This window comes from Grus americana, chromosome 1 (genome assembly GCF_028858705.1).
Source record: "Grus americana isolate bGruAme1 chromosome 1, bGruAme1.mat, whole genome shotgun sequence".
In the NCBI taxonomy this organism is placed as follows: domain Eukaryota; kingdom Metazoa; phylum Chordata; class Aves; order Gruiformes; family Gruidae; genus Grus; species Grus americana.
Window position 1 is genome coordinate 218,913,897 of NC_072852.1, and position 25,781 is coordinate 218,939,677.

The window sequence follows — 25,781 nt, forward strand, 5'->3', positions numbered from 1 at the left end:
GGGACACGCCCCTGTTCAGGGACAGCTCTTGCCTTTGTGTTCTGGAGCCTCGCTCCAGTTTCCCAGTGGGTTACTGGGACCTACTGGTCCTGCTCCTCCTGGCAAAGGCTCTGAGGGCCAGGCGGTGCCCCCCGGGAGTGCTGTGGGGCAAGGGCTGAGCACTGCTGTGGGGGGTCCCCATCCCTCAGGGCAGCCCCTGGACCCCCCAGCCCTCGCCCGGGTGCTGCTGTGTGGGGCCGATCCCTGGGGGGCCCAGTTTGGCCCAGTTTATAGAAGAACCCCCCCACCCCGTGAGCCCTCCGCTGCCTCTAGCCGCCCCCCAGCCCTGCGCTGTGTTGCTGAGGAGGGGATGGGGCTCCCTGGGGGTCCGGTAATGGGGGTCCATAGGAGGCAGCTGCCCCCCCCCCAGCAGGCAGCTGAGATTGGGGTGAGCCCATGGGGGGGGTCTTTGGGGGCTGCAGGGGTTGAGCCTGGTCCTCTGGGTTGGGTGTGATGGGGGGGCTGTGGGCACAGGGACCCCTGGTACTGCCCAGGGTGTGTGTGTGGGGGGGGGCTGGTGGCACCCAGGGGCTTTCGGGTCCCTCCTGTGTGCCCCAGCTGTGTCACCCTGGGGTGTCACCCTGCCCCCCACGTCCCCTCCAACCCCTACTTCACCGCGGGGCGGGGGCTTGGCATCCCGTGCCCCTCCCCAGGGCTCCCCCTTTCTTCTTGCCACGCTGGGCCCTGGCGGTGGCAGCGTCCTGGCGGTCCTGCCTGGTCACCCCGGTGAAGTCCAGGGAGGTGAGGTGGGGCAGCAGGGACAGCACGTAGCTCCTGGGGGACCGGGGCTTCAGCGGGGTGCGGGGGGCTCTCCCACCCGCTCCCGGGGGGGGGTCGGGGGGTACCTGTAGCCCCTCTGCTCCTCCATGGGGTTCCCGTGCAGCGTGAGGCGGCGCAGCCGTAGCAGGACCCCCAGCTTGTCCACCTCGGCCAGGCTGCCGATGCCATTCCCGTGCAGCTGCAGGCTCTGCAGGGCGCGGAGGGTGGTCAGCACCTGCGGGAACCCCCCCTGCTGTCAGCTGGGGACCCCCCTGCGCCCCAGGGGAACCGGGGCACGGGAAGTGTCCCCCCCACCCCACATACCGGGTCGATGGTGGTCAGGCGGTTGAAGGAGAGGTCGAGCCAGCGGAGCTGCGTGGGGACCACCAGCAGCTGCTCCAGGGCGGGGGGCAGCCCCCCCAGCCCCCCCAGGCTGTTGTTGTTGAGGCGCAGGGCCTGGGGGGGCCGGGGGGGCACGGGGCCGGCGCGGGGCTGTGCTGTTGGCAGCTCTGGGGGAGCGGGGAGGGTGAGGGGGCTGGGGGGGGGAGCAGGGGTCCCGTGAGGGAGTGGGGTCCCCCCGTGGGGAGCGGGGTCCCCCCGTACCCACCCTCGATGGAGCCGATGCGGCAGAAGGAGAAGTCAAGGGGGGGGATGAGCGATGGGTGCTCCCCCCAGGACGGCATCCCCCGCGTGGGGCAGGACCCTGCCTGGCGCTGTGGGGCAGAGTGGGTGTGCGCTGCCCGGGGGGGGGGGGGGGGCTGCGTGTGACACCCCACGCGTGTCTCTGCCCCACCCTGCGCCTCACGTGCACACGCACCCCCTCCACTCCCCCAAGGGTCCTTCCTGGGCCCCTACCCCTGTGGCCCCCTTCCCTCGGCCCCACGCGTGTCCCCGTCCCCTCATCCCCCATCCCCACGCGTGTCCCCGTCCCCTCATCCCCCCATCCCCACGCGTGTCCCCGTCCCCTCATCCCCCCCATCCCCACGCGTGTCCCCGCACCTGCCACAGGCACCTCCTTCCCCCCCCCGCGCCTCGCGCCGCCGTCGCCCCGGCAACCCGCTCCCGGCGTTCCCCGCGGCTCTCGCGAGATCCCAGCTGCGCGCAGGGGCCGCCGGGATTTGTAGTCCGCTCTCGCCGCTCGCCCACGTGACGCGCCCCGCCCCGGCGGCAGCCAATGGGGAGGCGGAGGGGGCGGGTGCCGCCGTTTGAATCGGGGCGGCGGCGGCGGCGACGGGCGGGGGGGGCGGCGGCCCCGGCACGGTACGGGGGGGGGGGGGGGGGGGGGGCGGCACTGGGAGAGCGGGGCCTGGGAGGGAGGGGGCTACCGGGGAGGGGGCGGGGACGCCGGGCTGAGGTTCCCCAGCGGGGGGTGTCTGCGGGCCCGGTGGTTCCCGCAGTCGGGCTGAGGTCTGCGCGGGGGGGGGCACATGGGCCCCGGGTGGGGCCGGTCCCGGTTTCCGCCATCGCGGGGTGACCGGTGTCGGCGGGGCCGAGCCCCGTCCCCCCGCCGGACTTGGAGCTCGACGGAGGAGCCCCGAGAGCCGCCGCCATTTGCCGGCCCTGTGCTGGGCGCCCGCCCCTCCCCCGGGCCCGGATCCCCCCCCCCCCCCGGGAGCCGGCTGGGTGCGTTGCCGGTGAAAGGCCTGAGCGCACCGCGGGCACCCGCTGGCTGCTGCCGCCCCGGCTCCGTTTGCCGGGTCACCTCGCGGTGCCGTGTGTCGAGCCGGCTGCGCTTCGAGCGCACGACGCCCCGGCCGGGCCCGTCCCCCCCTCCCCGACCTGGTGCAGCCCGCGGGGGGCCCCAGCCGCCACCCTGGGGGTCTCCCGACCGGGGCTGGTTCCCGAGGGGCTCCCCAGGGTCTGCGGATCAGCAGCGAGGGACGAGCGGCCCTTCCTCACCCGCTCCCCGCAGCCCCAGGCGGCAGCCGGGCTCCCCGGGGCACGGGGGGGGGGGTCCCGCAGCCCCTTCTGCGGCGTCTCTGCCGGCGGGGGGGTCGCGGCACCGCTCCGGTCCCTGTCGAGTCTGTGCCTGCCGTGGGGGGGGGGGGGAAGGAATTTTTCGGGAGCGAGCCGGAACGTGGCTCCAGCCGGTGATGGGGTGATGGGGCTGGCACCGGGCCCCCCCCTCCCTGCGAGCAGCCGCAGCGGGTCTGTGCCGGCCCCGCCAGCCCTCCGTCACCCGGGGCCTTGACAGGGCGACGGCAGCGAGCGCACCCGTGACCGGGATCGGACGTTGCTCCTTCCCCCGTGGCCGCTTCGGCGGTGGCGGCAGCTTTCTGTGCCGTGCGCCTTTAACGAGCGCGGCCCCGGCGCGGTGACGTGCGGTGGCCCGGGGCCAGGAAGGGGAACGAGCCGCCGCCTGCCAGCCCCGCCAGAGGAGAAGCCCAACAACTTTTCTTTTGTGCGTGGCCGCTGGCTCCCCGGCCCTCCCCGGCTGCCAGCGCTCATGGCGGATTAAACCCCGTGCGCCCCCGGTAAGGCCCGAACAAAGACTTTATCCCTCTTCCTTGTTTGTTTTCAACAGGGCCGGGGAGGAGGAGGAGGAGGAGGGAGGGAGGGAGGGAGGGAGGCGGGCGGGGGAGGCGAAGCTCGCCGTGTCTGCCAGCCCCCACGCCTCGCCGCGGCGTGCGGCTCCCACCCCCGTGTCCTGCGAGCCCCCGAGGTGCGAACCCCCGACTCGCGTCGGGACGCGGGCGGCCGAGTTGCGTTCGCCAACATCCGGGAGCTTGGGCGCTGGGGTGGCGGCCGTGTTGTTGTCGTGTCGTCCCCCCCTCCACCGCCTCCTCCCGTCGCTGTGTGGGGGGCTGCCGTGGGTCGCCCACCCTCCTGGGCCAGCTGCTGGGTGCTGCCTGCAGCAGGGACCACCCCCCCCCCGCCCTGGCACAGCCGGGGGGCTGCGGGCATGTCCCTCGGGCAGGTTGGCACGTCGAACGCTCCGGAGGCGCGGGCTTGCGTAACGCCGTGTTTTGACCGGAGCGGGCGCTGGGGGAAAGCGGCAAAGGACAATGCCGCCGTGGCCGCTGCCTTGGCTCGTCCCCGCTCCCACAGGACCCTTCTCCGCCGACCGTCTGCAGCTCCCGTCCCCGGGGACGCGGCTGGAAAGCCCCCACGGCCGCCGCCGCGCTTTGTGCCGACGTGCCGGGCTTCCCAACCGCTTTCCGGATCCAGGCGTAGCAGGAGCGACGTGTCCCCACAGAGGGTCATGTTGTTGTCTCCGGCGCTCGGCTGACATTGCTGGCGACGAGCCGAGCCTCTCGCCGGGCACCGGCATTTCTGCAGACCGGCTCTGGTAAAACCCAGCCCAGGCGGGCCGTGCTCGGCAGGATGTGGCCCTCCGCGGCGGGAGTCTGCGTTCAGTGTGTTTTGCCTGGAGGCTTCAGGTGGATCTTTGGGGAGAGGTCCTGGCCCGGGCACGCTGCACCCCGGTTGCAGGGCTGGAGGGGTGGTGGGTGCCGGGAGGCTGTGTGCCGCGGGGCAGAGGAGCTGGTTTGTAGCCAAAGTGGAGGAAGCACCCGTCCCACCGAGGCTCCTGTGCTTCCCAGCCCAGCTCGTGGAGCTGGGGGTGCTCTGTGTCCCCCAAAAGCCCGGTGGTCGTGGTGTGCTGGGCGCTCCTGGGAACGGCTGCGGATCCCAGCCGGGCTCCTGGCCCATTGCGGCGGGGGGGTGTCAGGGTGCAATACGGGGCGAGAGCTGAGGAGCACCCTCCCCATCTGGGTGATTTTTTTGGCAGGGGCCCCGGTCCGCCCCCACCTCTGCCCAGGTCTGCTCCCAGCAGCTCCCTCGCCGGGAGGGTTGCCGAGATGGCACTGGGGACAGCCGGCGCAGAGGCAAAGGTCGCTGCGGAGGGGACCTGGCGGCGATCCCGCATCCCGGGGGCAGCGGGACGGCTCGTCCCAGCTCCCACCCTGCACGGCGATGCCCAGGGGCTCCCCCCACCCCGGCAGGTGGTTCTCCTTGGTGCCGGCAGCAGTGGGAAGGGGAGCTGGCAGCGCTCCGATAGCTTGGCTGCTGCCTCGCTGGGCTCGTTTGGGGCTGGGTGACCTTTGCAGGCTCCTTCCAGCCTCCGTGGCCGTGTCCCGGGCAGGGGCAGAGCGGGCAGGCTGCCTGCCCCCAGGGTCCCAGCAGCTGGGGGCGGTGGGGAGGTGTTGGGGCTGGTGGCTGCGTGGCTGGGAGGAAGGCAGAGCTGCGGCAGGCAGTGCCCCTGGGGGCTCAGCCCCTTCCCGGCCACAGCCAGCTCCAGACCCCCGGCTGCCTGGGCTCCCTCCTTTTTCTTTCTTTTTTTTTTTTTTTTTTTTTTTAAGTTTCCTTCCCTGTGAGCTCCACGGGAGATCCCTCCCCCTGCCAAGGCCTGGCAGCCCATGCTCCCCACAGCTCCGTGGCCGGAGCCGGTTGTGCTGCCCGGTTTGGGTGCTTGTTTGCCACCGGTCCCCCCTGCTCCCCAAGGCCATGCCACAATCTGTGGCTGCTTCGTCCCACGGGGACGGCTGCCTCTCGGGATTTTCTTCCTGCTCTCGCCCATCCCGCTGGACCGTGGCGGCTCTTGGCATGGCACTCCTATGCATGCTGGGTTTTGTGCTTTGAACCACACTGTCTCGCTCTAAAGTTGCTGTTCGTGTTTTCTAGAGGGAGGCAAAGTTTCCCGGGATGCTGGCAGTGCCGGCAGCAATGCCGGTGCTTGGCCATGACCGGCAGTAGGGGCAACGCTATCCCTGGGTGGGCAGCAGGTGCCGGTGAGCTGCCAGCCCCGGTGCCAGGAGCCTGCTGGATGCCCAGGTCAGGCACAGCCGTGGAGGTGGCCCATGGCGAGGCAGCTGGGCAGGATCCCTCGGGATGACGGCAGCCGCTGGTGACGGCTGGCCTGAGCCACGACCGGTTGTTTTGTGCTGCCACGGTGTGACCTGAAAGACAGGCCTGATGGGACGCTGCCCTCCTCCCCGGGGGGCCGGGGCTGAAACTGATGGCGAGGGGCATCTGCCTGGGCACGGGGGGTGAGTGGGCTCCCGGCGTGCCAGGCCTTTAAATTTCTCTTTAAAGAAATTTGAGAGAAGTTTGGGGGCGAAGGAGAGAAGGAGGCACGAGGAGCCTGAGCAGCGCTTTTCCCTGGAGCCTTGCTCGTCGGGATCCCGACCTCCGGGGATAGACCCTGGGGGGCTGCGGGAGGGGACCCGGCTGCTGCTCGGCTGTGCCACTCGGTGCCGGCTGCGTATCAGGAGGTTGTCGGCTGCTCACCTCCATCCAACCCCCAGCCTGCCAGGCACGGAGGGTAGATCCTGCCTTGACGGAAACGAATGCCTGGCGCTGTGTGCAAGCCGTAAATTAATGTAATTACTATGTTTGGCCTTAATTGCCTTTTTTTTTTTTTTCTCCCTTTGTTGATGTTCCTAGGTCCGGGCAGTGACCTGGCAGCCTCGCAAAGATGCCTCTTCACGGCGCGAGAGCTGCGGCTCTCCTCGCTTGGGTAAAGCCTCCCTCTCCTCTGCCGTAGCTTGCTCCATAGGGGGTTGTGCTGCCCGGGTGGGTCCTGGCTGCCGCTGGCAACGCCGGCTCCTTGGGGACACGGGGCCGGTCAAGGGAGGGATTGTGGCTGGGACAGGTCCCGCAGCAGCCCAGTCCCGGCTGTTCCCGGGCAGGTGGGTGTTTGCAGGAGAAGCCTTGCTCACCCTTCCTGTTGGGTAACCAGAAATGCCGGAACAGCTTGGTCCGGCTGTGGAAACTGCCCGGGAGCCGGAGCTGAGCCTGGAGCAGGCAGCAGCTTGGGAAGCAGCAGCAGGACCGTAAAGGGGCTGCTGGATCTGCCTTGCAAAGCATTGCGGCGTGATAAACGAGCCCTGGGCCAGCCTGCCTGGCTGTGGAGCCGTGGGGATGGTGGTCGGGAGGGCTGGCTCTGCTCTCGCACCCAGGCGGGTCTCGCTGTCCCCTGCCAGGACTGGGAGGTGGCGGGTGGCATGGCATGGCACAGTGTTGGCTTCTGCCTTCTCACCATCTCACCCCCTTTCTAGGTGAACAGCACAAAAGTTTGTGTCGATCCCCTCGATGATCTATCCCAGCTCCAGGACTGTGGCGTCTTCATCAGGATCATCAACAAGATGTGAGTACGGGCTGCCGGGGCTCCCGGGATGTTCCTCCTCTGGCAGAGCCGGGACTGGATCTCCGGCTCCTCGGTGCAAGGCTCTGGCAAAGCGCAGCACCTGCGTAAGCGGCGCTTGCCATCGGGCTGCTCTAGCTGGGAGGGGGTCTGCTCCCCTGCCCACCCCACAGCCCTGCAGGCAGGGGCTGCCTGTTGCCTGGCTGGGGTCTGCCTGCAGAGCACCGGGCAGAGCTGTCAGGCCCCGTGGAGCCACCCAGGTAGGATTTTGGGCAGAGTTTCTGGTTTTTGAGGCCTGCTGTCACACCTGGCACCGACGTCTGGGCTTGCTCCTAGCGTTGAAGCAAAGAGCCGGGCACTAATGCCAGCGGCGTGGGGGCTCCCGGAGCCGCACAGGAGATGTTTTGTTTCCGTGAATGCTGCCCAGGTGAGGAAACAGCCTGGCCACTTTTCCCAAGGCACAACCTCGGGATCCCAAGGGAGCCTTGGGTCTGTAAAGCAGCTTAAAGACTGACAGCTCCTGCCCCACGGAGCGCTCCCGTTCTCTGGGGATGGCAGGCTGCTTCCGAGTACGATACGGGCAGGACGGAGCCTGTTTGCTCTGTCCCGAGACCCGAGGTTGCTGGGCAGGGCTGGGAGGAATGCTTCCATGCCAGGAGCCGCATTCGTTGCCTGTGAGCAAGGGTGATTAAAACCTGCAAGCCGTAATGGGCATTGGAGCTAGGACCGAGCACGCTCCGCTCCGGCTGTGCGTCCTTAACGAATTGGCGAGGCAAATTGGGAGGGCGTGAGGCTGCCGCTCGGCACCGAGCGTAGCGTTGCTTTCAAACCCTTTCGGCGGGAGGCTCTGTGGGAGCCTGTCTGCTATAATTACCTCCCGCGCGGTGTAACGAGAGCCCGCTCGGAGCAGGGATCTGCCTGCGGTGGGTGGGTGGGGAGGAAGGAGCCGCCTGCGCCGGGGATATATTTAGTCAGACCTGGTTAATCTCCTGGGCCTGTGCTCCAGCTCAGATTAGCCGGGATCACCAGTGGTGTGTGCTCGCTAGACAGGCCTGACCGTAGCGTGATAAGCGGGGTGGCAGCGGGGCGGACAGCGGCAGCCGGCTGAGTGCTGGAGCTCCCGGCAAGCACCAGGGGATGGGCTGGGAAATCCGTGGGGATGAGGAAATCCTTGTGCTGGCCCATTCCCCAGGCAGGGTCTCTGCTTTCAGCACCCTGGGAGTAACTGGAGGTACCAAGGCAGTGCCGGTCAAGCACGGCTGGCTTGGGTTTTGGGTGCACAGTCTCTGTTTGAACTGGTGGCTGTTGAGGAAGAGCGTGGTCTCAAATAAGAGCTGCAAGAGGCAGCTTCAGCACCCCCCCCGCCCCCCCCAAATCCAGCGTGGGCTCCCGGGCAGCGACCTGGAGGGGAGCTGGGTCCGTGTGTCTCCAGAACGCTGTTTCCCACCAACGTTTTGCAATAGCAAGAAAAATGCCCAGCTCCAGGTGCGACCCCTGGCCCCCACCGTGCCTCCCCGGCTGGCGGGGACGCCGCCAGCTCCCTCTGCCGCGCCGGATGCCAGGGCTGGCAGGCAGAGGAGGAAGCGGTGGAGGCCGGCAGCGCTCTGGCACACTCACTGGGGGGGGTGGCTGGCTGCCCGGCTCCGGCTGCTCACCAAACGCAGCCATGTTTGTCGGGGCTGCAGGGAGCATCTGTGCCTGCTCCCGGGCACGGCGTGGTTGGCTTTTGCTTCGCCGCCCGCCCTGGCACGGGGATGTAGGGCAGACCGGCGCAGGGTTGCCCCCAGAGCCAGCCCCTCGTTCAGCAAGCTCTGCTGCCAAAAAAGCACCGTTCGTTTAATCCCCCGGCAAAGCATTAACGCAACCCGTGCACTCTTCTAGCCACAGGAGCGAGGAGGGGGAGTCTGTGCTGGAGCAGCCGCTGCCGGAGAGGATCTCCTTCATCCGCGGCTTCCTGCAGAGTAAGAACCTCCACCGGCACTGGGGGAAACGGCTGCCCCTGCTCGGTGCCCCCCACCCCTGTGGGGGTCTGCTCTTGTGTCAGCAGGCCCCCCCCTCCCCTGAGCGACCCCCCACCGCATCGGCAGCTTCACGAGGCGCAGGCAGAGCGGCCCCGGCCCTGCGGCAGCGTGTGGGAAGGGAACTTTCCCGATGGAAATCCCTGCCAGAGCCCGGGCTTGGTGCAAAGGAGGTCCAGGGGTGAAGGGCAGGGTGCTGTGGCTGCGCCGGTGACGCAGTTTTGGGGTGGCATTCCTGGCCTCAAGCTGCTCAAATCCCACTGGGAAACCTTTACCCGAGCAGGAATCCTGGGAGGGGAAATGAGAAATATCTGGCACTTTTGCTCGGAGATGCCATATCCCACCTCGTGTCCCGCTCCCATAGATGGGACTCGGTTTGCGCTGGTGGCGGAGGAGCACAAGGCGCAGAGAAATGCTGGGGGGGGGGAAAGCTGGGACCAGGGGTTACGTTGCTGGGGGGGTGAAAACAAAAAGCCCAGCAGACGCTGAGCACCAGGGACTCAGCTCTGGACCCCAGCCCACCCTCTGCCTCCCTGCCTGTGCCCCTTCTCTTTGGGGGTGCACCACGGTGCCCCCCAGCCCGTCACCCCAGAGGACAGACATGTGCCATGGGCCAGCAGGCAGCATACCTGGTGGCTCCCACGTGACTGGGAATCCTGCTTCATATTGCAGAGCACTGCAAGCACAAATCAGCTGCGGAGAACCTGTTCTCGGCACAGAAGCTGCTGGAGGGAGAGGAGCTGGCGTTGGCCAAGGTAACCGCAGGGCGCGCTGCATTCCTGGCCGGCACCGGTGACCAACGTGGGGTTGGTGACGCTCACCTGCCTCGTTTCAGGTGGCCGTGCTGCTTCTGTATCACACCTCCATGAGCTGCAAGAACCCTGGGGACTGGAATGAGTTTGACTACAAGACCCAGGTAATCCCTTCTGGGTCCCTGCTCCAGGCCGGGGGCACGGGGGGAAGCGGAGGTGCCTTTTTGGGGGTGCTCTGAGACCTGCCCTCGTGTTTCCCCTTGAAAGATGGCGCGGGGCGGGTGCTGCGGTGCTCTGGCAATTGAAGGCTTATGACGGCGAGTGTGGGCTCCTGCCAGTGCAGGCAGGGAGCTGCCCCTCGCCAGGAATGGCCGGGGTGGATGCCTGCCTGAGCCCGCTGTGGTCGCTGCCTGGCCAGCGCCACGTTCTACCTGCGAACCGGCAGAGCTGCTGACCCCGTGGCTCCTCTGACACAGGTTGAGCTGGCATCGATCCTCAAATTTGTGCTGGACAACGAGGAGAGCCTGAATGAGAATCTGGAGACGTTTCTGCAGAGGAAAGGTGAGCGCCGGGCCCTGGCTGCCTGTGCCGTGGCACCAGCCCCGAGTAACAGGGCAAACCTCGAGCAGGCAGAGCAGGCGTCGGGCACGCTTTTCTCCTAGCCAGCACCGATGCAGCACCCTGGTAAGGCTGAAGGGTTAACGCGTCTGCTGATGTAATGTCCAAGTGCCGGCTCGGAGCGGGACAGACACAGTCCCTAACCTTGTGGAGAGCAGCAGTGTGGGATGCCGGGAGAGCTGAGCAGTGCTGGCATCATCCTGTACAGCTCCCGTGCCAGCGGCACCTAACCCGACCCTTTTCTAGAGCATAAAAACATTCAGTTTTCCCCCGTTTGTGCTGCTGTGAACCATCAGCACTAACACCGTGCAGATCCCCCCACCCCAGGACTGAGCACTACGACACGATCCCGTGTAAACTCTAAGAGTAGAGCTGCCTCCTGCCTGCTGGGCTCTCCCCGCTCGGCAGCACCCCGGCCTTTGTGGCACACGCTGCTGAAATGCGCTTTCCCCGGAGCAGCGAGGCGGGTGGGATGCCGGCAGTGCCGGGGCAGGACCGGGGCAGGATGGGGATGTAAGGCAGGTTGATGGTTTTCTCGGCCGGGCTGATCCGTCCCCTCTGGAATTTGCGGTTCCTGCGCATCGGGGATTGCAGCTGCTAACCTGACCCTCCCTTCTGGTATTAACGTGAAGATTGCAGCCTGCTTCTTGTTTGTGATTTCCAGCGCCGCTGTCCTCGTCCAGCAGCAGCTCCGAGGAGCACTCCCTGCTGCTCTCCCTCCCGCAGAAGCGAGAGGTGCGTTTCCTGGAGCTGCAGAAGATTGCCTCCTCCTCCGGCGCCAACAAGTACGTGTCCCCAGCCCCTGGGCTGCCGGGGGGGGATGTGGGGACGGGGGGACCGACAGGGCGGCTTCTGGGACCTGGAGATGTCACTGGGCTGTTCGCTGGCTTGACGGAGACCCCCTTTCTGCCGGGCTGCTGTCCTGTCGCAAACTCCTCAGGCCTGACACGGGGATGTGGGGTGAGGTCGGGCTGTAATTAGCTCTTTTTAGCCCAGCTCGTTTCAGCCTAACGAGCGCAGACACTTCCCAGAGCAGCTTGCAGTCCTCCCCTGTCTTGGGGTGGGTTCGGGGGGACCAGGCTCACGTCGCTGCTGGGCGTCAGGCACCAAGTGCTGACACAGTTTCTCTCTAGCAAGCTGAGTGCTCTGCGGTGGGGCTCTGGCGTAGAGGGAGCTGGACGCTTTGCCCCCGGCCCGGCGGTGCTTTTGTACCCGCGTGCCAGGCGGTTGGAGGCTGGTGTTAGCGTGGTCAGGATGAGGAGAGCAGCCTGTCTGCTCGGGTGACGCGGCATCAGTTACCGCTCTGAACCCCCCCCGTGATGGGGGAACCGGAGCGGGTCTGGCTGCACGGGGAGGGACCGTGCCCTGCCGTTGGCTCTGGATAACCGAGTTAGGCGGCGTGCCTCTCCGCAGCATGCTCCCCGGCCCTCCGTCCTCACCCATGGGGGACGTCATGCAGACCCCCCAGTTCCAGCTGCGACGGCTGAAGAAGCAGCTGGCTGTTGAGAGAGAGAACCGGGACGAGCTGGAGGTGGAGCTGGCAGAGAATCGCAAACTCATCACGGAGAAGGGTTAGTCGCCAGTGGGACGTCGTGGGGCACGGGGGGGGGGGGCTCTCTGGGGCCGAGACTTCACCGGGATTCTGTGACTTTCCGTTGTGGTTTTGACTCCACCACGCGTGGTCCATCCTGCCAGGCCCCAAGTGAGGAACGCAGCTCGTGGCTTTGAGGCCTTTCTGCTTTCCAGAGAGGAGGGGGCAGCTTGGGGTTTGCTGTGCCTTGCTCCGTGGCAGGCCACGGGGACCCTTGCCTGTGAATCTGGAACGAAGCGTGACGCAGAAAGCCTTGCTGATGGGAGCCCAGACCGCTCCAACGCTGTCGTAACAACCCTCGGCATCTCTCGGAGGTGGCCGTTTGTCCCCCTGCCAGATGATTTGGAGCACGCTGGCAGGCGAAGGAGTCTCGCCATCCGCATCTGAAATGCTCTCCGCCCTGGGGATTTCCCCAGGTGCACACAGAGCCTGCAGGTTCCTTCTTCCCTCTCCCATTCCATTACATATCCTGGGCAACAAAAGCCCAACTGAAGCGGCGCCTGTGCCTGGCAGCGGTGCTGGCTGCCCGGCTCTTCCGTGTCCTGCTGCAAAGGGTTTCTGCATGGTGGCTGCTCACCAGCTTGGGAGAAGGACAGACATCCTCCACTGTGCTGTTTGGGGGGTCTGGGTGACATAAAAAGACGGTAACGGGCCCTTTCTCACTGCCCTCCCCAGAGGCTCAGATCACCATGATGCAGCAGCGGATCGACCGCTTGGCTCTGCTCAACGAGAAGCAAGCTGCAGACCAGCTGGAGCCCAAGGAAATGGAGGAGCTCAGGGAGAAGAACGAGAGGTAATCCTCCTGGGATGTCCCCTCCTTCCTCCTAGGCCGGTCCTTGTGTCGTGGTTTAGGCCCAGCCGGTAGCTGGGTGCCACGCGGCCGCTCACTCAGCCCTCCCCCAGCGGGATGGGAGAGGAGAAGTATAACGAAAGGCTTGGGTCGAGATAAGGACAGGGGGAGATCACTCACTAATTACCGTCACGAGCAAAACAGGCTGAATGTAGAGAGGAGATTCATCTAATTTATTACTAGGCAAAACAGAGTAGAGCAGTGAGAAAATACAATCAAGTCTTAAAACACCTCCCCCCACCCCTCCCATCTTCTCGGGCTCAACTTCACTCCCGGCTTCAACCTTCCCCCCCTCAGCGGCACAAGGGGGCAGGGAATGGGGGTTGTGGTCAGTTCAGCACACGGTGTCTCTGCCGCTTCTTTGTCCTCAGGGGGAGGACTCCTCTCAACATTCCCCTGCTCCAACATGGAGTCTCTCCCACGGGCTACAGTCCTTCACGAACTGCTCCAGAGTGGGTCTCTCCCACAGGGTGCAGACCTTCAGGAGCAGACTGCTCCAGCGTGGGGTCTCTCCCACGGGGTGCAGACCTTCAGGAGCAAACTGCTCCAGCGTGGGTCCCCCACGGGGTCACAAGTCCTGCCAGCAAACCTGCCCTGGCGTGGGCTCCCCTCTTCACGGGTCCACTGGTCCGGCCTGGAACTTGCTCCAGCGTGGGCTTCCCACAGGCCGCAGCCTCCTTCAGGTGCCTCCACCTGCTCCAGCATGGGGTCCTCCACGGGCTGCAGGTGGAATCTCTACACCCCCTCATCCTTCCTCCACGGGCTGCAGGTGGAATCTCTACACCCCCTCATCCTTCCTCCATGGGCTGCAGGGGGAATCTCTACACCCCCTCATCCTTCCTCCATGGGCTGCAGGGGGACAGCCTGCTTCACCATGGCCTTCACCACGGGCTGCAGGGCGATCTCTGCTCCGGCACCTGGAGCTCCTCCTCCCCCTCCATCTGCACTGACCTTGGTGTCTGCAGAGTTTCTTACATCTTCTCACTCCTCTCTCCGGCTGCAAAAGTTTCCTTTAACTCCTTTGTTTTCCTTCTTAAATATGTTATCACAGAGGCGCTGATTGGCTTGGCCTTGGCCAGGGGCGGATCCATCTTGGAGCCGGCTGGCATTGGCTCTGTCAGACACAGGGGGAGCTTCTAGCAGCTTCTCACAGAAGCCACCCCTGTAGCCCCCCCCTGCTACCAAAACCTTGCCACACAGAACCCAACACACCTTGTCACTCCCACCTCCCCAGACTCTGTGTTGTCTGTCTCTTCCCCAGCAATGCACAAAACAGGCGAGGGCAAAACTTCCTCTTGTCCTCTTCTGCCTCCTCTGCAGCTGCAGCCTCTGGAGGAGATGGCTTCAGCGGTCATAGAATCAGGGAAGGGTTTGGGTTGGAAGGACCTCACAGCCCATCCAGTTCCACCCCCCTTGAATACTGCCAGGGAGCCAGGGGCAGCCACAGCTTCTCGGGGCAACCTGTGCCAGGGCCTCAGCACCCTCACAGGGAAGGATTTCTGCCTCACATCCCATCTCCATCTCCCCTCCTGCAGCTTCAGGCCATTCCCCTTGGCCTGTCACTCCCTGCCCTTGGCACCAGCCCCTCTCCAGCTTTCCTGGAGCCCCTGCAGGGACTGGAAGGGGCTCTAAGGTCTCCCCGCAGCCTTCTCTTCTCCAGGCTGAACCACCCCAACTCTCTCAGCCTGAGGTCTCCAGAGCAGAGGTGCTCCAGCCCTCGCATCATCTCCGTGGCCTCCTCTGGACTCGCTCCAACAGCTCCGTGTCCTTCTTGTGCTGGGGACCCCCGAGCTGGACGCAGCACTGCAGGGGGGTCTCACCAGAGGGGAGCAGAGGGGCAGAATCCCCTCCCTCGACCTGCTGGTCACGCTGCTGGACACGCAGCCCAGGACACGGTTGTGCCAGCCGGCATGCTGCTCCTCGTGGTCAGGGTGATTGCAGCCCGTAGCCCGTTTTTACTGCAGCAGGCAGGGAGCCGGTCCCCACCCCTGCAGTGTGTTCTGAACGCCCGATCCTTCCTCGAATCCCAGCACGACTGTCCCTGTGGGGGGAAAAGGTGGTGCTGCAGGTCAGTCTGCGCTGCATTCCCCGCACTGGGACAGGCTCTGTGTCGCAGAAAGCTTTCAGGGTGATACCGGAGCTCCTGACCCCGGCCCCTTCCCCAGCTGCCAGCCCTCCAGTTCGATCCAGTTTGATTGGATCCAAACTGGGCTGTGTCGCGCACTTGAATTCTGTCGCCTGCCACGCTGCGTCCCCATCTTCGCCCTGTCCCTTCACGGCGAGGTGTTTACTTGGGCAGGAGGCCCAGCCTCCGCTGGCAGGTGCCCTGCCTTTTTTTGTCCTTTCCTCACTTATTTCACTTTGCAGAGGGGTGGCTGGAGTCCTGCAGCTCCCTCTGCCCTCACATCAGAGAGGTTGGACTCGTGCAAAGCACAAATGTCACTTATTTGCTCCACTTTGCGACGTATTGGGACCCAGTTTAGAGCTGCATTTACGATAGTTTCTCACCACGGCACAGAGGTAGCTTGGTACCTCAGTTTCCTCAGCAGCATCGGTCCCCAGTGACATCTTCACCTGCCTTGGGCTTGCACGCCCCGCTTTAACGACCTCCTCTCCCGCAGCCTGATGGTGCGCTTGCACGAGGCCCTCAAGCAGTGCCAGGACCTGAAGACTGAGAAAGGTCAGATGGACCGAAAAATCAATCAGCTCTCCGAGGAGAACGGGGATCTTTCCTTCAAGGTATGGGCCACGTGTCCTCTCTGCATCCCCACAGCCCAGTCCTTCATGTGGGACCCAGGGGGAGGATTTGATGGTGGTGCCGGACGCTGGGCTGCTTACGGCTCTGCCACGGGTATCGTGCGGCCTTGACCCAGTGACCGAACCTGCTTTGGGCTCCAGATCCCGATCCAAAGGGGAACCGCCCAGGGCGTGAGCACCCGGGGCCTGGGATGTCCGTGGATGCTGTGGTGCTCGGGAGCGGGGAGCGGAGCTGAGCCGAGCCCTGGGCAGCGTGGGCGCGCTCTGACCCTCCTCTGGGACGGGTGGTTTTCCCTTTGCAGTTGCGGGAGATCGCCAGCCACTTGGTCCAGCTGCAGGAAGCCCTGAACGAGCTCTCAGAGGAGCACAACGCGGCCCTGGCGCAGTCGCAGGAAAAGCAGGGGCAGCTGGAGAGCGAGCTGCGTGCTGCCCTGCAGGAGAAGGTAAAGGGGGGCCGGGGTCCCGCTCTGCTGCACCCACAGCCCGGGCTGGCTCATGCGCTGTGGGCAGGGTGGAGCGGGCAGGAGCCTCCTGCCCGTCTGTGCCGGCACACGGAGAGGCTGTGCAAGAGCTGGCTCCGGCGGGGAGCCTCTCCCTGCTCCTGGGAAGGGTTCTCCATGGCGGGACAGGCTGCTGCCCTCGCAGCGAGGAGAGGTCTGGAGCCTGCCGAGACAAAGCTGCCCGAGAGCTTGGCGTGGACTAACGCTGGGTGACCGCACGTCTCCTGGCTCAGTTCACTTGTCCTGTGCTCAGTCCCATGTTCCTATCCGCAGAAATGCTCGGAAGAGAAGATTGAGATTCTCCAGGGGAAGATCTCTCTGCTGGAGGATCAGCTGGCCAAGCTGGGGGACTGCAGTGCTCAGGAGAAGGGAGAGGTCATGGGGGACATCCTGAAGGTACGGCCGGGTCTGGCTCCTGGCAACGCTCGGATGGAAAACTCCTCCAGCTGGGGAGAGCTGTGGGTGCTGGGGGGATGCGTGGCAAAGCTGTGTGGGGCAGAGCTGGCCGCTCTCCGCTGTTGGATGCGGGTCGTGGGGCTGAGTGCTCTGTGGGAGCCCCTGTAGTGCCGAATTTGGGAATACCGCTCCCGGGTAGCTGCTGGCTCCCCCAGGCTCCGTACCACGGGTTGGTTGTGGAGGGAGCAGCTCCTGCACGGTGAGAAAAGGTGTTTGGTCCCAGAGAGCGGAGTGGCACGAGGCTGAGGGGAACGTGGGGTGCGCTGGGGGTGCTGGGAGGGGAGGCAGGGGCCGGGCAGCTCCCGCTGGGACACAGCGCATGGGTCCCCAGTGAGAGCGTTGGATGCAGCTCGAGTAACTCTTGGAGTGTGTGTTTTGTTCCCTCCCTCCTCTTCTCTCTGCAGCTGGAAGAGCTGAAGCAGGAGGTGTCCAGCCTCACCGCTAAAGGGGCCGAGCTCCAGGCCACCGTCCTGCGGCTGGAGGAGGAGAAGCAGCTGCGGGAGTCAGCCCTGCAGTCCGAACGCGGCCGCTTTGAGGAGGAGAAGCAGCAGCTGGGCGGCCTCGTCGCCAACCTCCAGAGCTCCCTCTCCGAGAGCCACCGGGCCAGGGAGAGGCTGGAGCAGGACCTGCGGGCACGGGAGGCTGAGGCCGGGCGGCTGGCTGCCCTCGATGCCCAACACGAGAAGACCCTCCGGGAGAGGGACTCTGCCCTGCAGCAGCTCCAGCACCTGCGGGAGGCCAACGCGTCCCTGAGCAGCCAGCTGCAGGCCATGGCGCAGGCCCAGGACGCCAGCCAGGCCGCCTCAGCGGAGGAGAAGGCCGAGCTGAGCCGCAAGGTCAGCGAGCTGGAAGCCAGGATCCTGGAGCTCGGTGCCCAGCGGCAGCAGGGAGTGGCAGAGGGGCTGAAAGCCCAGCTGCGGGAGCTGGAGGGCAGGCTGAAGGAGAGCCAGCAGAGGCTGGCCGAGAGGGAGAGGCTGGCCCGGGAGAACACCCGTCTGCAGGAGAGGCTGCTCTTCCTGGAGGAATCTCTGCGGAACACCGAGGGCATCCTGGAGGATGAGAAGAGGCGGGCGGCTGAGAGCCTGGAGGGCAGCCTGGCCAGGATTGCTGAGCTGGAGGCGGAGAGGCAGCAGCTGGTGCAGGGCCGGGAGCCAGGTCTGCAGGAGCGGGGCGAGGAGCCGGCCAAGTGCCGGACGCTGGAGGAGAGCCGGGAGAAGGCGATGGGAGCCTCCCTCGCTGCCCGAGGGGAGGACGGAGAGCACGGGCGGCTGGAGGAGGAGATGCGGGTGCTGAGCCGGGAGCATGGCCGGGCCTGCCAGCAGCTGCAGGCCGAGCAGGAGAAGGCGGCCGCGCTGGAGGCCCGGATAGGGCGCCTGGCCGCTGAGCACCAGGAGAGGCTGGCCGCTCTCCAGGCCGACCTGTCTGGCGCCCGGGCGTGGGCGAAGGAGAAGGAGGGCGAGGAGCAGAAGCTGAAGGCCGAGGTCTCTTCCCTGCGGGAACAGATGGCCGTCGCGGAGCAAGCTGCGGCCCAGCGCGCGGCCGGGCTGGAGGCGGATGCACGGAGAGCTGCCGAGGCGCTGGAGGGGGTCTCCCAGCAGCTCTCCCAGGAGAAGCTCAAATCCAAGGAGCTGGAAGCCGCCGTGGAGCGGCTGCGGAGCACGGAGGCCGAGCTCTCCAGGGCAGCCGCTGTCGGCAGGCAGCGGGAGCTGGAGGTGGAGGTGGAGGTGGAGAAGCTGTCCGGGGAGGTGACCCTGCTGGGCTCCAGGTTGGAGGAGACGCTGCGGGAGCACCGGCGGGACCTGGTGCACTGGGAGGAGGAAGCCGAACGCCTGCGGCAGGAGACGGAACGGGCCAAAGCGGACTGCGCCGCCGAGCGAGCCCGCAAGGCAGAGCTGGAGGCGCAGCTGCAGAACTCCCTCAACGAGCAGAGGGTGGAGCGGTCGGTGCACCGGGAGGAGCTGGCCCGGTCCCGGGGGCTGGTGGAGGAGAAGGAGGGGGAGCTGGAGGAGCTCCGTCGGAAAAACGTCTCGCAGGGTGAGGAGCTGAGGGACCTGCAGAAGACGGTCAGCAAGCTGAAAGGAGAGCTCGCCTCAGCGGAGGCGGCCAAGGAGCGGGTGCCCAAGGTGGACAACGAGCTGCAGGGCTCCTCGGAGGCCGCCCGGAGCAGGGACGCAGAGGGGGACAGCGGCAAGGCTACCTGCTCGAAGGAGATGTTCCTCAAAAGCTCGGAGGAGAAGAGCCGTCACAGGGAGCAGGAATCCAGCTCGAGTCGAGACCTTTACCAGGAGAAGCTGAAGGAGACCCAGGCGCTTCGTTTGCAAGTGGAGGAGCTGGAGCAGCAGTGCAGGGAGCAGCAGGAGGCTATGGCCGCCCTCGAGCGAGCGGCGACCGAGGCGGCGAGAGCGGAGCAAGCGGAGCTTGAGGCCTCGAGGAGGGAAGCGGCCCAGCAGAAGGAGAAGGCGTCAGAGCTGCAGAAGCTGTTGGAGGCCTCGAGGTCGGCGCAGGCTCTGCACAACGGCACCGTGGAGGCCCTGCGGAAGGAGCTGCAGGAGAAGGGCAGGGAGCTGATGCAGAGCAAAACCGCCATCGCCGCCGCTGAGAAGGAGCTGGCGTCCCTCCGCTCCGCGGCGCAGGAGAAGGGCAGGTCAGAAGAGAGCTGGAAGGAGCAAGTGTCCCAGTGCGTCCAGGAAATGGAAAGGAAGAACAGCCTGATCGGCAGCCTGGAGCACGAGGTCTCCATCCTCCATCGGCAGGTGACGGAGAAGGAGGGGGAGAGCAAGGAGCTGAAGCGCCTGATCGTCGCTGAGTCGGAGAAGAGCAAGAAGCTGGAGGAGAGGCTGCGGGTGCTGCAGACGGAGATGGCCACCGCCGCCTCCCGGGCGGCCGAGAGGTGCTCGCTCATGAAGGTGGAGGTGCAGCGGTGCCAGGAGGAGATGGAGAAGCAGCGGTTGGCCATCGAGGCCCTGAAGAGGGACCGCCATTGCCAGAGCGAGCGGGAGGACGAGCTGCGCCAGGAGGTGAAGGTCTGCCAGGACAAGTGCCTCCAGAAGGAGCAGCTCCTCGCCACCCTGCAGCAGGAGCTCGGCAGCGCCCAGGCGCTCGCCGGGGAGCTGCCGGCGCTGAAACACCTTTGCCAGCAGCTGCAGGCTGAGCGCGCCTCCCTGGAGAGCCAGCATCGCCAGGACCTGGAGCAGAGCGCGAAAGCCCTGGCCGCTCTGCGAACGGAGCTGGCGCGGGCCAAGCTGGAGGCAGCCGAGGTGCCCTCCCTGCGGGAGCGGTCGGCGGAGCAGGACCGGGCTGTCCAGCGGCTGCAGGCGGAGGCGGCGGAGCAGGCGGCGCGGCTGGCGGGGCTGCAGCAGGCCAACGCTCGGCTGGCCGAGGAGAACCGGGGGCTCGGCGAGAGCCGGAGCCGCGGGCAGCAGCGGCTCGAGACGGAGCTGGGCCAGGCCAGGGAGCGGCACGCGCGGGAGCTGGAGCGGCTGCGGTCGGCGTCGGAGGAGCTGGTGGCTGGCAGCCGGCAGGAGGTCGAGGAGGCGGCGCGGAAGCTGGAGGCGATGAGTAACGAGTACGAGAGCAGCAAGGCGGCGGCGCTGGAGGAGAGGAGGAAGCTGCTGGAGGAGAGGCAGAGGCTGACGGCTCAGGTAGGGGCTCCTGCGACCTCCCTGCCGGGTGGGCTGCGGGCGGAGGGAACCCCCTGGGAAAAGGGGCGCTTTCGGTCTCCTGTGCACCCCTGGATCTTCGTCCTGCTCAACCTGGGAGCTGGGGGTCTGGGACACGCTCCCTGAGCGATGCTCGGGCTTGAAGGGGATGGGCGCTCCTGGGAAAGGCAGCCCGGTCTGCGCCGGCTACGTATTCACTTCTGCCTTTTGTGCTTGCAGGTGGAGCAGCTAGAGGTATTTCGGAAAGAACAAGCTAAGCAGGTAATCCATGTGAAGTGCCGGCTGCTTAAACGGTGACGGTGCACGGCCCCAGCTGCTGCCGCTTCCCACCGGAGCCACCCTCTCCTCTCATGAACTGTTTGCGGTGCGGACCCAGCCGTGGGGCGCTTGGCTCCAGGTCTCTGGGCTCTCACCTTCGCCCCCGGGGAGTAGGAGCTGGGACCCAAACCTGCCGCCTGCCCGCTCATGGCGGTGCCTGTGGCTCGGCACAGCTTCTCACTCTCACGAGCGTGGGCACGGCTGCAGGCAGCGTGCCGGTAGTGACCGGCTGTCGAGAGCATCCAGGGCTCCTCGACACGGGACCGCTGCTCCTGTGGTACCTGGTCCTTAGAGAGTGGGGATCTGGGGGGAGCTGGGATACCCCACTCCTTCTGTCCGTCCCTTTTTCCCACCCTGTTTAACTGAGGTTCAGCTCCTCGCCCAGCTGGCAGGAACGGCTGGTGCCGGGAGGAGGGGGCTGTGCTGCCAAAAGCTCAGTCCAGATGTGGCCAGAGGTGGGATGCTTTACAGCAGCACCCATCTCAGATGGGTTAGCTCTTGGGAAACAGCGCTGGAGAGAGAAGCCCCATTTTCCTGCCGAGCTTTGTTGTCCCTTCTAGTCCCAACCTGTGCTGCCCAGGGACCCCGCAGAGGCCCCGTGGCTGCGACCAGGGGGCTGGGGGCTCCCCAAGCATCCCCTGAAGCAGGGAGAGCCCGGCTGGGTCGGGCAGGAGCTCACAGCAGCCGGGGTCTGGCAGCCGTCCCCCCTAGCTGAGAGCAACGGCCGACCCGTGGGCCCGCAGCTCGCAGGCGCCTGGGCGGTGAGCACGCTCGCTACCGAACAATTTACGAGCCACCCGCCCAGCTAACCAAAGTGCCGGCTGTGCCCGGAGCTTCCTCGGTGGTGGGCACTGCTGAGCAGCCCCCCGGGGCAGGAAACCTCCTCCTGGTCCTGCCCTGGAGCTGGCTGGAGGGGAGGGACGTGCACCCCCACGGGAGGGTCGCAGACAGGATCTTGCGCCCGGAGCTGGTCTAACCGAGCTGTGCTTTTCCAGGTAGAGGAGCTGAATAAAAAGCTGGCCCAGCACGAGAAGGCCACCCGAACCCAGCAGCAGAAGGTTAAGGTAAACAGGGGCCAAAAACCTGGAACCTGAGCTGGACCCAGTCCCAGAGCTGTCGGTGGCCCCCTGAAGGGATGTGGGGGGCTCGGCCATGTGAGCTGGGGGTGCAGGGCGCCGCTGACCTGGTCCCTTCCCTGCCCACAGGTGCTGGAAGGGGAGCTGCAGGCAGAGGCCACCCGACAGCAGGAGAAGGTGGCAGAGCTGCAGGCGCAGCTCACCCAGAAGGAGCAGGCGGCCGAGCACTACAAAGCCCAGGTATGCTGTCCCCTGCCGTCCCCGTCCCCTGCCGTCCCCATCCCGCCTGGCTAGCGCCCTGCGGGGAAGCTTGATGTTTTGGTTTTTTTTTTTTTTTTTTCTCCTCGACATCCTAGATGGAGAAGGCAAAAACTTACTATGATGCAAAGAAGCAGCAGAACCAAGACCTGGCAGAGAAGCTGAAGGCCATGGAGCAGCTGCAGAAGGAGAACGTGGAGCTCCGGACTGAGTCAGAGAGGTTGGCCAAGGAGCTGCAGCAGAGCATCCTGCAGGCCAAGGAGTCGGAGCTGAGCTGCAGGAACCTCACCAGCCAGGTCCACAGCCTGGAGGCTCAGGTGGGCACGGTGTGACAGGGCTTTGCCCTCCTCCTCCTCCTCCCCACCTCTGTTGCCAGCTCGCTCGGAGGATCCATCGCTCCCTGCTTCCCATCCAGGTGGAGTTTGCCAATCGGCAGCTACAGGAGCTTGGCAAGTTCCAGGCGGTGACGGACACGCTGAAGGGCCAGGAGACTTTCCGCCAGAACATCGCTGATCTCAGCGCCGACAGCCTCGACCTCAGTCTCGACGAAGCGCAGCCGCTCAACTCCACCAGGTACCGGCACACCGCTGTTCGGCGGAGCCCGTTCTGCCACCAGCATTGCAAAAACCCGCTGTCCCCGGTGCTCTCTGTTCCCTGACGGCCTGGTAAGCCCATCACCACTGCCCTCGTGCCCTGTCTCTGCAGGAAGGCTGGCCGCTCGCAGTCAGAGGCCTCGGCGGTGCCGCCAGGCAGCGAGGAGTCACTGGCGTCCCGGCGGCTGCCCCGCAAGGTGGAGTCCCTGGAGAGCCTCTACTTCACCCCCATCCCCAGCCGCACGCGGTCCCAGCTGGAGAGCAGCGCCGGCTCCCTGGGAGACCTCTCGCTCGACTCCGGGTGCAAGACCCGCTCGGCCCGGCGCCGCACCACCATCAACATCACCATGACGAAAGTGAGCGGCGGGGGGAGCCCCCGGGCGTGGGGCAGCAAAGTCAATGTGAGGAGATACCAAAGAAATACAGGACAAGAGTTGGGCTTGTTCAGCCTGGAGAAGAGAAGGCTGCGGGGAGACCTTAGAGCCCCTTCCAGTCCCTGCAGGGGCTCCAGGAAAGCTGGAGAGGGGCTGGTGACAAGGGCAGGGAGTGACAGGCCAAGGGGAATGGCCTGAAGCTGCAGGAGGGGAGATGGAGATGGGATGTGAGGCAGAAATCCTTCCCTGTGAGGGTGCTGAGGCCCTGGCACAGGTTGCCCCGAGAAGCTGTGGCTGCCCCTGGCTCCCTGGCAGTGTTGAAGGCCAGGTTGGATGGGGCTTTGGGCAAGCTGGGCTAGTGGAGGGTGTCCCTGCCCATGGCAGGGGGGTGGCACTGGGTGGGCTGGGAGGTCCCTGCCCACCCAAAACCCATCTGTGATTCTGTGATCTCTGAATTTCCCCCTCCCAGAAACAGGCCAAGACTGAGGAACCGGACAGTGCCAACGTCTCCTTCTGCAGCATCCCGGCGGCTCAGCCTCCAAACGCCGACCCCGGCAAGGGCCGGCTGCGCTCGGCCGCCTCCACCCGCTCCCTCGCCAGCTTCCCCTCCCAGGAGTCCCTCGTCAAGCTGGAAACTTCCTCCCCGCAGGAGACCCCCAGCAATTCGGCGCTGCTGGGCCTCCCTGGCTACCGCCCGGTCACTCGCAGCTCCCTGAGACGTTGGCAGGGCAGCGGCAGCAGCTCCAGCCTCGGTGCGTGCGGGCAGGGCGGATGGCTGGGGGGGCTCTGCCCTGGCTTGGGGGGCCACTTCTTGCTTGGGACCCCCACTCAGCTCCCCCTGCTTTGGGTTTAGGCCGGAGCAGCATCTACCTGGGCACGTGCCAGGACGAGCCGGAGCAGCTGGACGACTGGAACCGCATTGCGGAGCTGCAGCAGCGCAATCGAGCCTGCCCGCCCCACCTGAAGACCTGCTACCCCCTGGAGACCAGGGTATGGGGGGCACGAGCGGGCTGCCCCTTCCCAGCACCGGGCTTCGGCTGCCATGGGAGGGGGTGTGGGGGACGGAGGGGAGGCTGGCGGGCAGCCCTGGGGGCGCGCGGAGCCGGCGGCCGCCCCTCGGCAACGCCTCTGTGCCGTCTCCCCAGCCCTCCAACTCCTTGGGGACCATCACGGATGAGGAGATGAAGACGGGTGACCCGAAGGAGACGCTGCGGCGTGCCAGCATGCAGCCCTCGCAGATCGCTGCCGGCACGGCCACCCGGCGCAGCACCCTGGGCATGGCCTGGGCCGGCGGCATCACCACCCGGCAGCAAAGGAAGCGCCTCTCGGACGAGTCCCACCAGGGCCCCGACACCCCCGAGGTGAGCCGAGCCTGCCGCAAGCGCTGCGGCTGGTCCCCAGCTTCCCCAGGAGCCAGGCTGGGGACAAGGGGACGGGAGGGCTGGCAGACAGCTGCAGATGTTCTCCAGATGTTGAGGGGGCTGCTGGGGCCCTGGGAATGGCTCCTCCTGGGGCAGAGCTGGCAGGAAGCAGCTCGAGTGGCGAAAGTCTGAGCCTTCTGCCGTCCCCTGTGGCCCCCCAGGCTCGGCTGCTCTCACCCCCCGTCCCTGCAGCCCCTCGGTTCCCTCCTGCCCGCTCCCGGGGACGGTGGCCCCAGGGCTCGTGTTCCCCAGATGACAGTCCCAGCTCCTCCCCCTCTCTTCCAGTCCAAGAAGCCGACCAGCTGCTTCCCACGTCCCCAGACCCCCCGGGAGCGCAGCGAGCGGCGCAGCTCCCAGGTCAGCCGGAGGAGCGAGCAACAGGCTCCCAGCAAGCAGGTGAGCAGCGGCAGGGCCTGGAGCGGCGAGCTCCGGAGCAAAAAAGAGGGGTCGGGACCCCCCCATCCTGCCCCAAGCTCCCACGTCCTCCTCCGCAGGCCGAGAGGCGCCAGTCGATGGCGTTCAGCATCCTCAACACCCCAAAGAAGCTGGGGAACAGCCTGCTGCGCCGGGCGGCCGGCCGGAAAACCACCCCCAAGAACTCCCCCCATGGCAGCGCCCGCCGCTCGCCCCGCATCGCCACCGCCAAGTCCCCCAAGGGCAAGGTAGGCACCACGGCAGTGTGGTGACGGAAAGCGCGTGCTCGCCCCAGTGCCCCCAACCCCTGTCCTGGGGGCCATGGGGCGACCGGTCTCTGCAGTGCTGCGGGTCCCAGCGGGGGCACGGCCACCTCCAGGGCCGTGGCCGGGGGTTGTTCACTGTCACCGACGTCTCCCCTGTCCCTTCCAGGCCAGTCGCCGATCGCTCAAGGACACGAAATTCTGAGGTTTCCCCGGCCGTGCTGCACCCTGCCCGGGGGGGGGAGCGTCCCCTGCCCCCCCCGCTGCCAGCTCTGCCCTGTGCCCCCTCGCCTCCCCCTGCCCGCCGGTGCTGAGGGTACGTCCCCAGGGCCCCGCAGCGCTGGGGGGGGGGGTAGATGGGGCCACCCTCCCCTGTGCCATTGCCCTGCACATCCCACCCTCACGCCAAGGCCCCTGGGCTGTGGGGGGCGGCTCCGGCAGCCCCAGCACCCTTCCTGTTGCACCCAGCGTCACTCCTCTTCTGCACCCACCTGGAGCCCAGCGCAGGGCGGGGGGGGGGGTATGTGCAGGGGGGGGGGCATGTGCGGGGGGGGGGGGGCCCGAGGGGGCTGCCTGTGGCTGGAAACACCCGTGGGTGCAGGCAGCAGGGGTTGGCCTCGGCGTTTGTGTGCAGCGCCGGCCCTTGCTGCATGGTTATGCCGGGCTGGGGCCAGGGGCTGAGCCCCCCCGGGGGATCCTGCAGCCCCAGGGCTGGGACGGGGGGGGGGGGGGATGGAGCGTCCCCAGGGCCCCCAGCCTGCACCCCGTGTTCGGGAGCCCCTGGGGCTGCGGACAGCCAGGCCGGGCGGTGACACCCCTCACCAGCAGTCACAGCCCCAAGGCGCAACCGCAGCTCCCCACTGCCTGCCACTCCCTTCCTGCTGCTCCCCGGGGAGGGGGGGGGGGACAGTGGCATTTTTAAAGTGTTTCTACTTGTAAATAAATTGTATTTTTCTCCTGCTCCTCCTACGAGCTGTTTC

The 25,781-nt window shown here is 66.4% G+C and overlaps 2 protein-coding genes across 6 annotated transcripts; one reads left to right on the forward strand and one right to left on the reverse strand.

Moving 5' to 3' along the window:
* Window positions 1-4: 4 nt before the first annotated feature.
* On the reverse strand, window positions 5-1,561 carry LRRC51 (leucine rich repeat containing 51). Its single transcript, XM_054807655.1, has 4 exons — window positions 1,406-1,561; window positions 1,123-1,307; window positions 885-1,033; window positions 5-813 (listed from the first exon to the last, which is right to left on the reverse strand). The coding sequence occupies exons 1-4, from the start codon at window positions 1,479-1,481 to the stop codon at window positions 651-653; spliced, it is 573 nt and encodes a 190-aa protein (XP_054663630.1). The 5' UTR covers window positions 1,482-1,561; the 3' UTR covers window positions 5-650.
* A 1,565-nt stretch (window positions 1,562-3,126) lies between these two features.
* NUMA1 (nuclear mitotic apparatus protein 1) lies at window positions 3,127-25,762 on the forward strand. 5 transcript variants are annotated; one of them, XM_054807531.1, is made up of 26 exons: window positions 3,127-3,272; window positions 6,184-6,256; window positions 6,798-6,886; window positions 8,765-8,844; window positions 9,574-9,656; window positions 9,737-9,817; window positions 10,130-10,214; window positions 10,936-11,056; window positions 11,685-11,842; window positions 12,538-12,655; window positions 15,334-15,451; window positions 15,772-15,912; window positions 16,243-16,365; window positions 16,830-20,066; window positions 20,304-20,345; window positions 21,398-21,466; window positions 21,608-21,718; window positions 21,835-22,053; window positions 22,152-22,309; window positions 22,442-22,730; window positions 23,179-23,455; window positions 23,557-23,693; window positions 23,849-24,064; window positions 24,410-24,520; window positions 24,619-24,786; window positions 24,971-25,762. In XM_054807531.1, exons 2-26 carry the CDS (start codon window positions 6,215-6,217, stop codon window positions 25,004-25,006), a joined length of 6,309 nt encoding a protein of 2,102 aa, XP_054663506.1. In that variant the 5' UTR covers window positions 3,127-3,272; window positions 6,184-6,214; the 3' UTR covers window positions 25,007-25,762. The 5 variants fall into 5 exon arrangements, with proteins under 5 accessions (XP_054663506.1, XP_054663489.1, XP_054663516.1 ...); XM_054807514.1 differs by having other exon boundaries at window positions 24,598-24,786; window positions 24,971-25,307; XM_054807541.1 differs by having other exon boundaries at window positions 3,128-3,272; window positions 22,442-22,685; window positions 23,173-23,455; window positions 24,598-24,786; window positions 24,971-25,756.
* The last annotated feature ends 19 nt before the right edge of the window (window positions 25,763-25,781 follow it).

Excerpts from the sequence above, each read along its gene's own strand:
- LRRC51 (XM_054807655.1), bottom strand. The coding sequence starts at position 1,481 with ATGCCGTCCTGGGGGGAGCACCCATCGCTCATCCCCCCCCTTGACTTC. Across the intron at positions 1,308-1,405 it reads CCGCATCGGCTCCATCGAGG|AGCTGCCAACAGCACAGCCC; the intron begins GTGGGTACGGGG and ends CCGCTCCCCCAG. Across the intron at positions 1,034-1,122 it reads GCCTGACCACCATCGACCCG|GTGCTGACCACCCTCCGCGC; the intron begins GTATGTGGGGTG and ends GGGTTCCCGCAG.
- NUMA1 (XM_054807514.1), top strand. The coding sequence starts at position 6,215 with ATGCCTCTTCACGGCGCGAGAGCTGCGGCTCTCCTCGCTTGG. Across the intron at positions 8,845-9,573 it reads CATCCGCGGCTTCCTGCAGA|AGCACTGCAAGCACAAATCA; the intron begins GTAAGAACCTCC and ends TTCATATTGCAG. Across the intron at positions 22,054-22,151 it reads TCCACAGCCTGGAGGCTCAG|GTGGAGTTTGCCAATCGGCA; the intron begins GTGGGCACGGTG and ends CTTCCCATCCAG.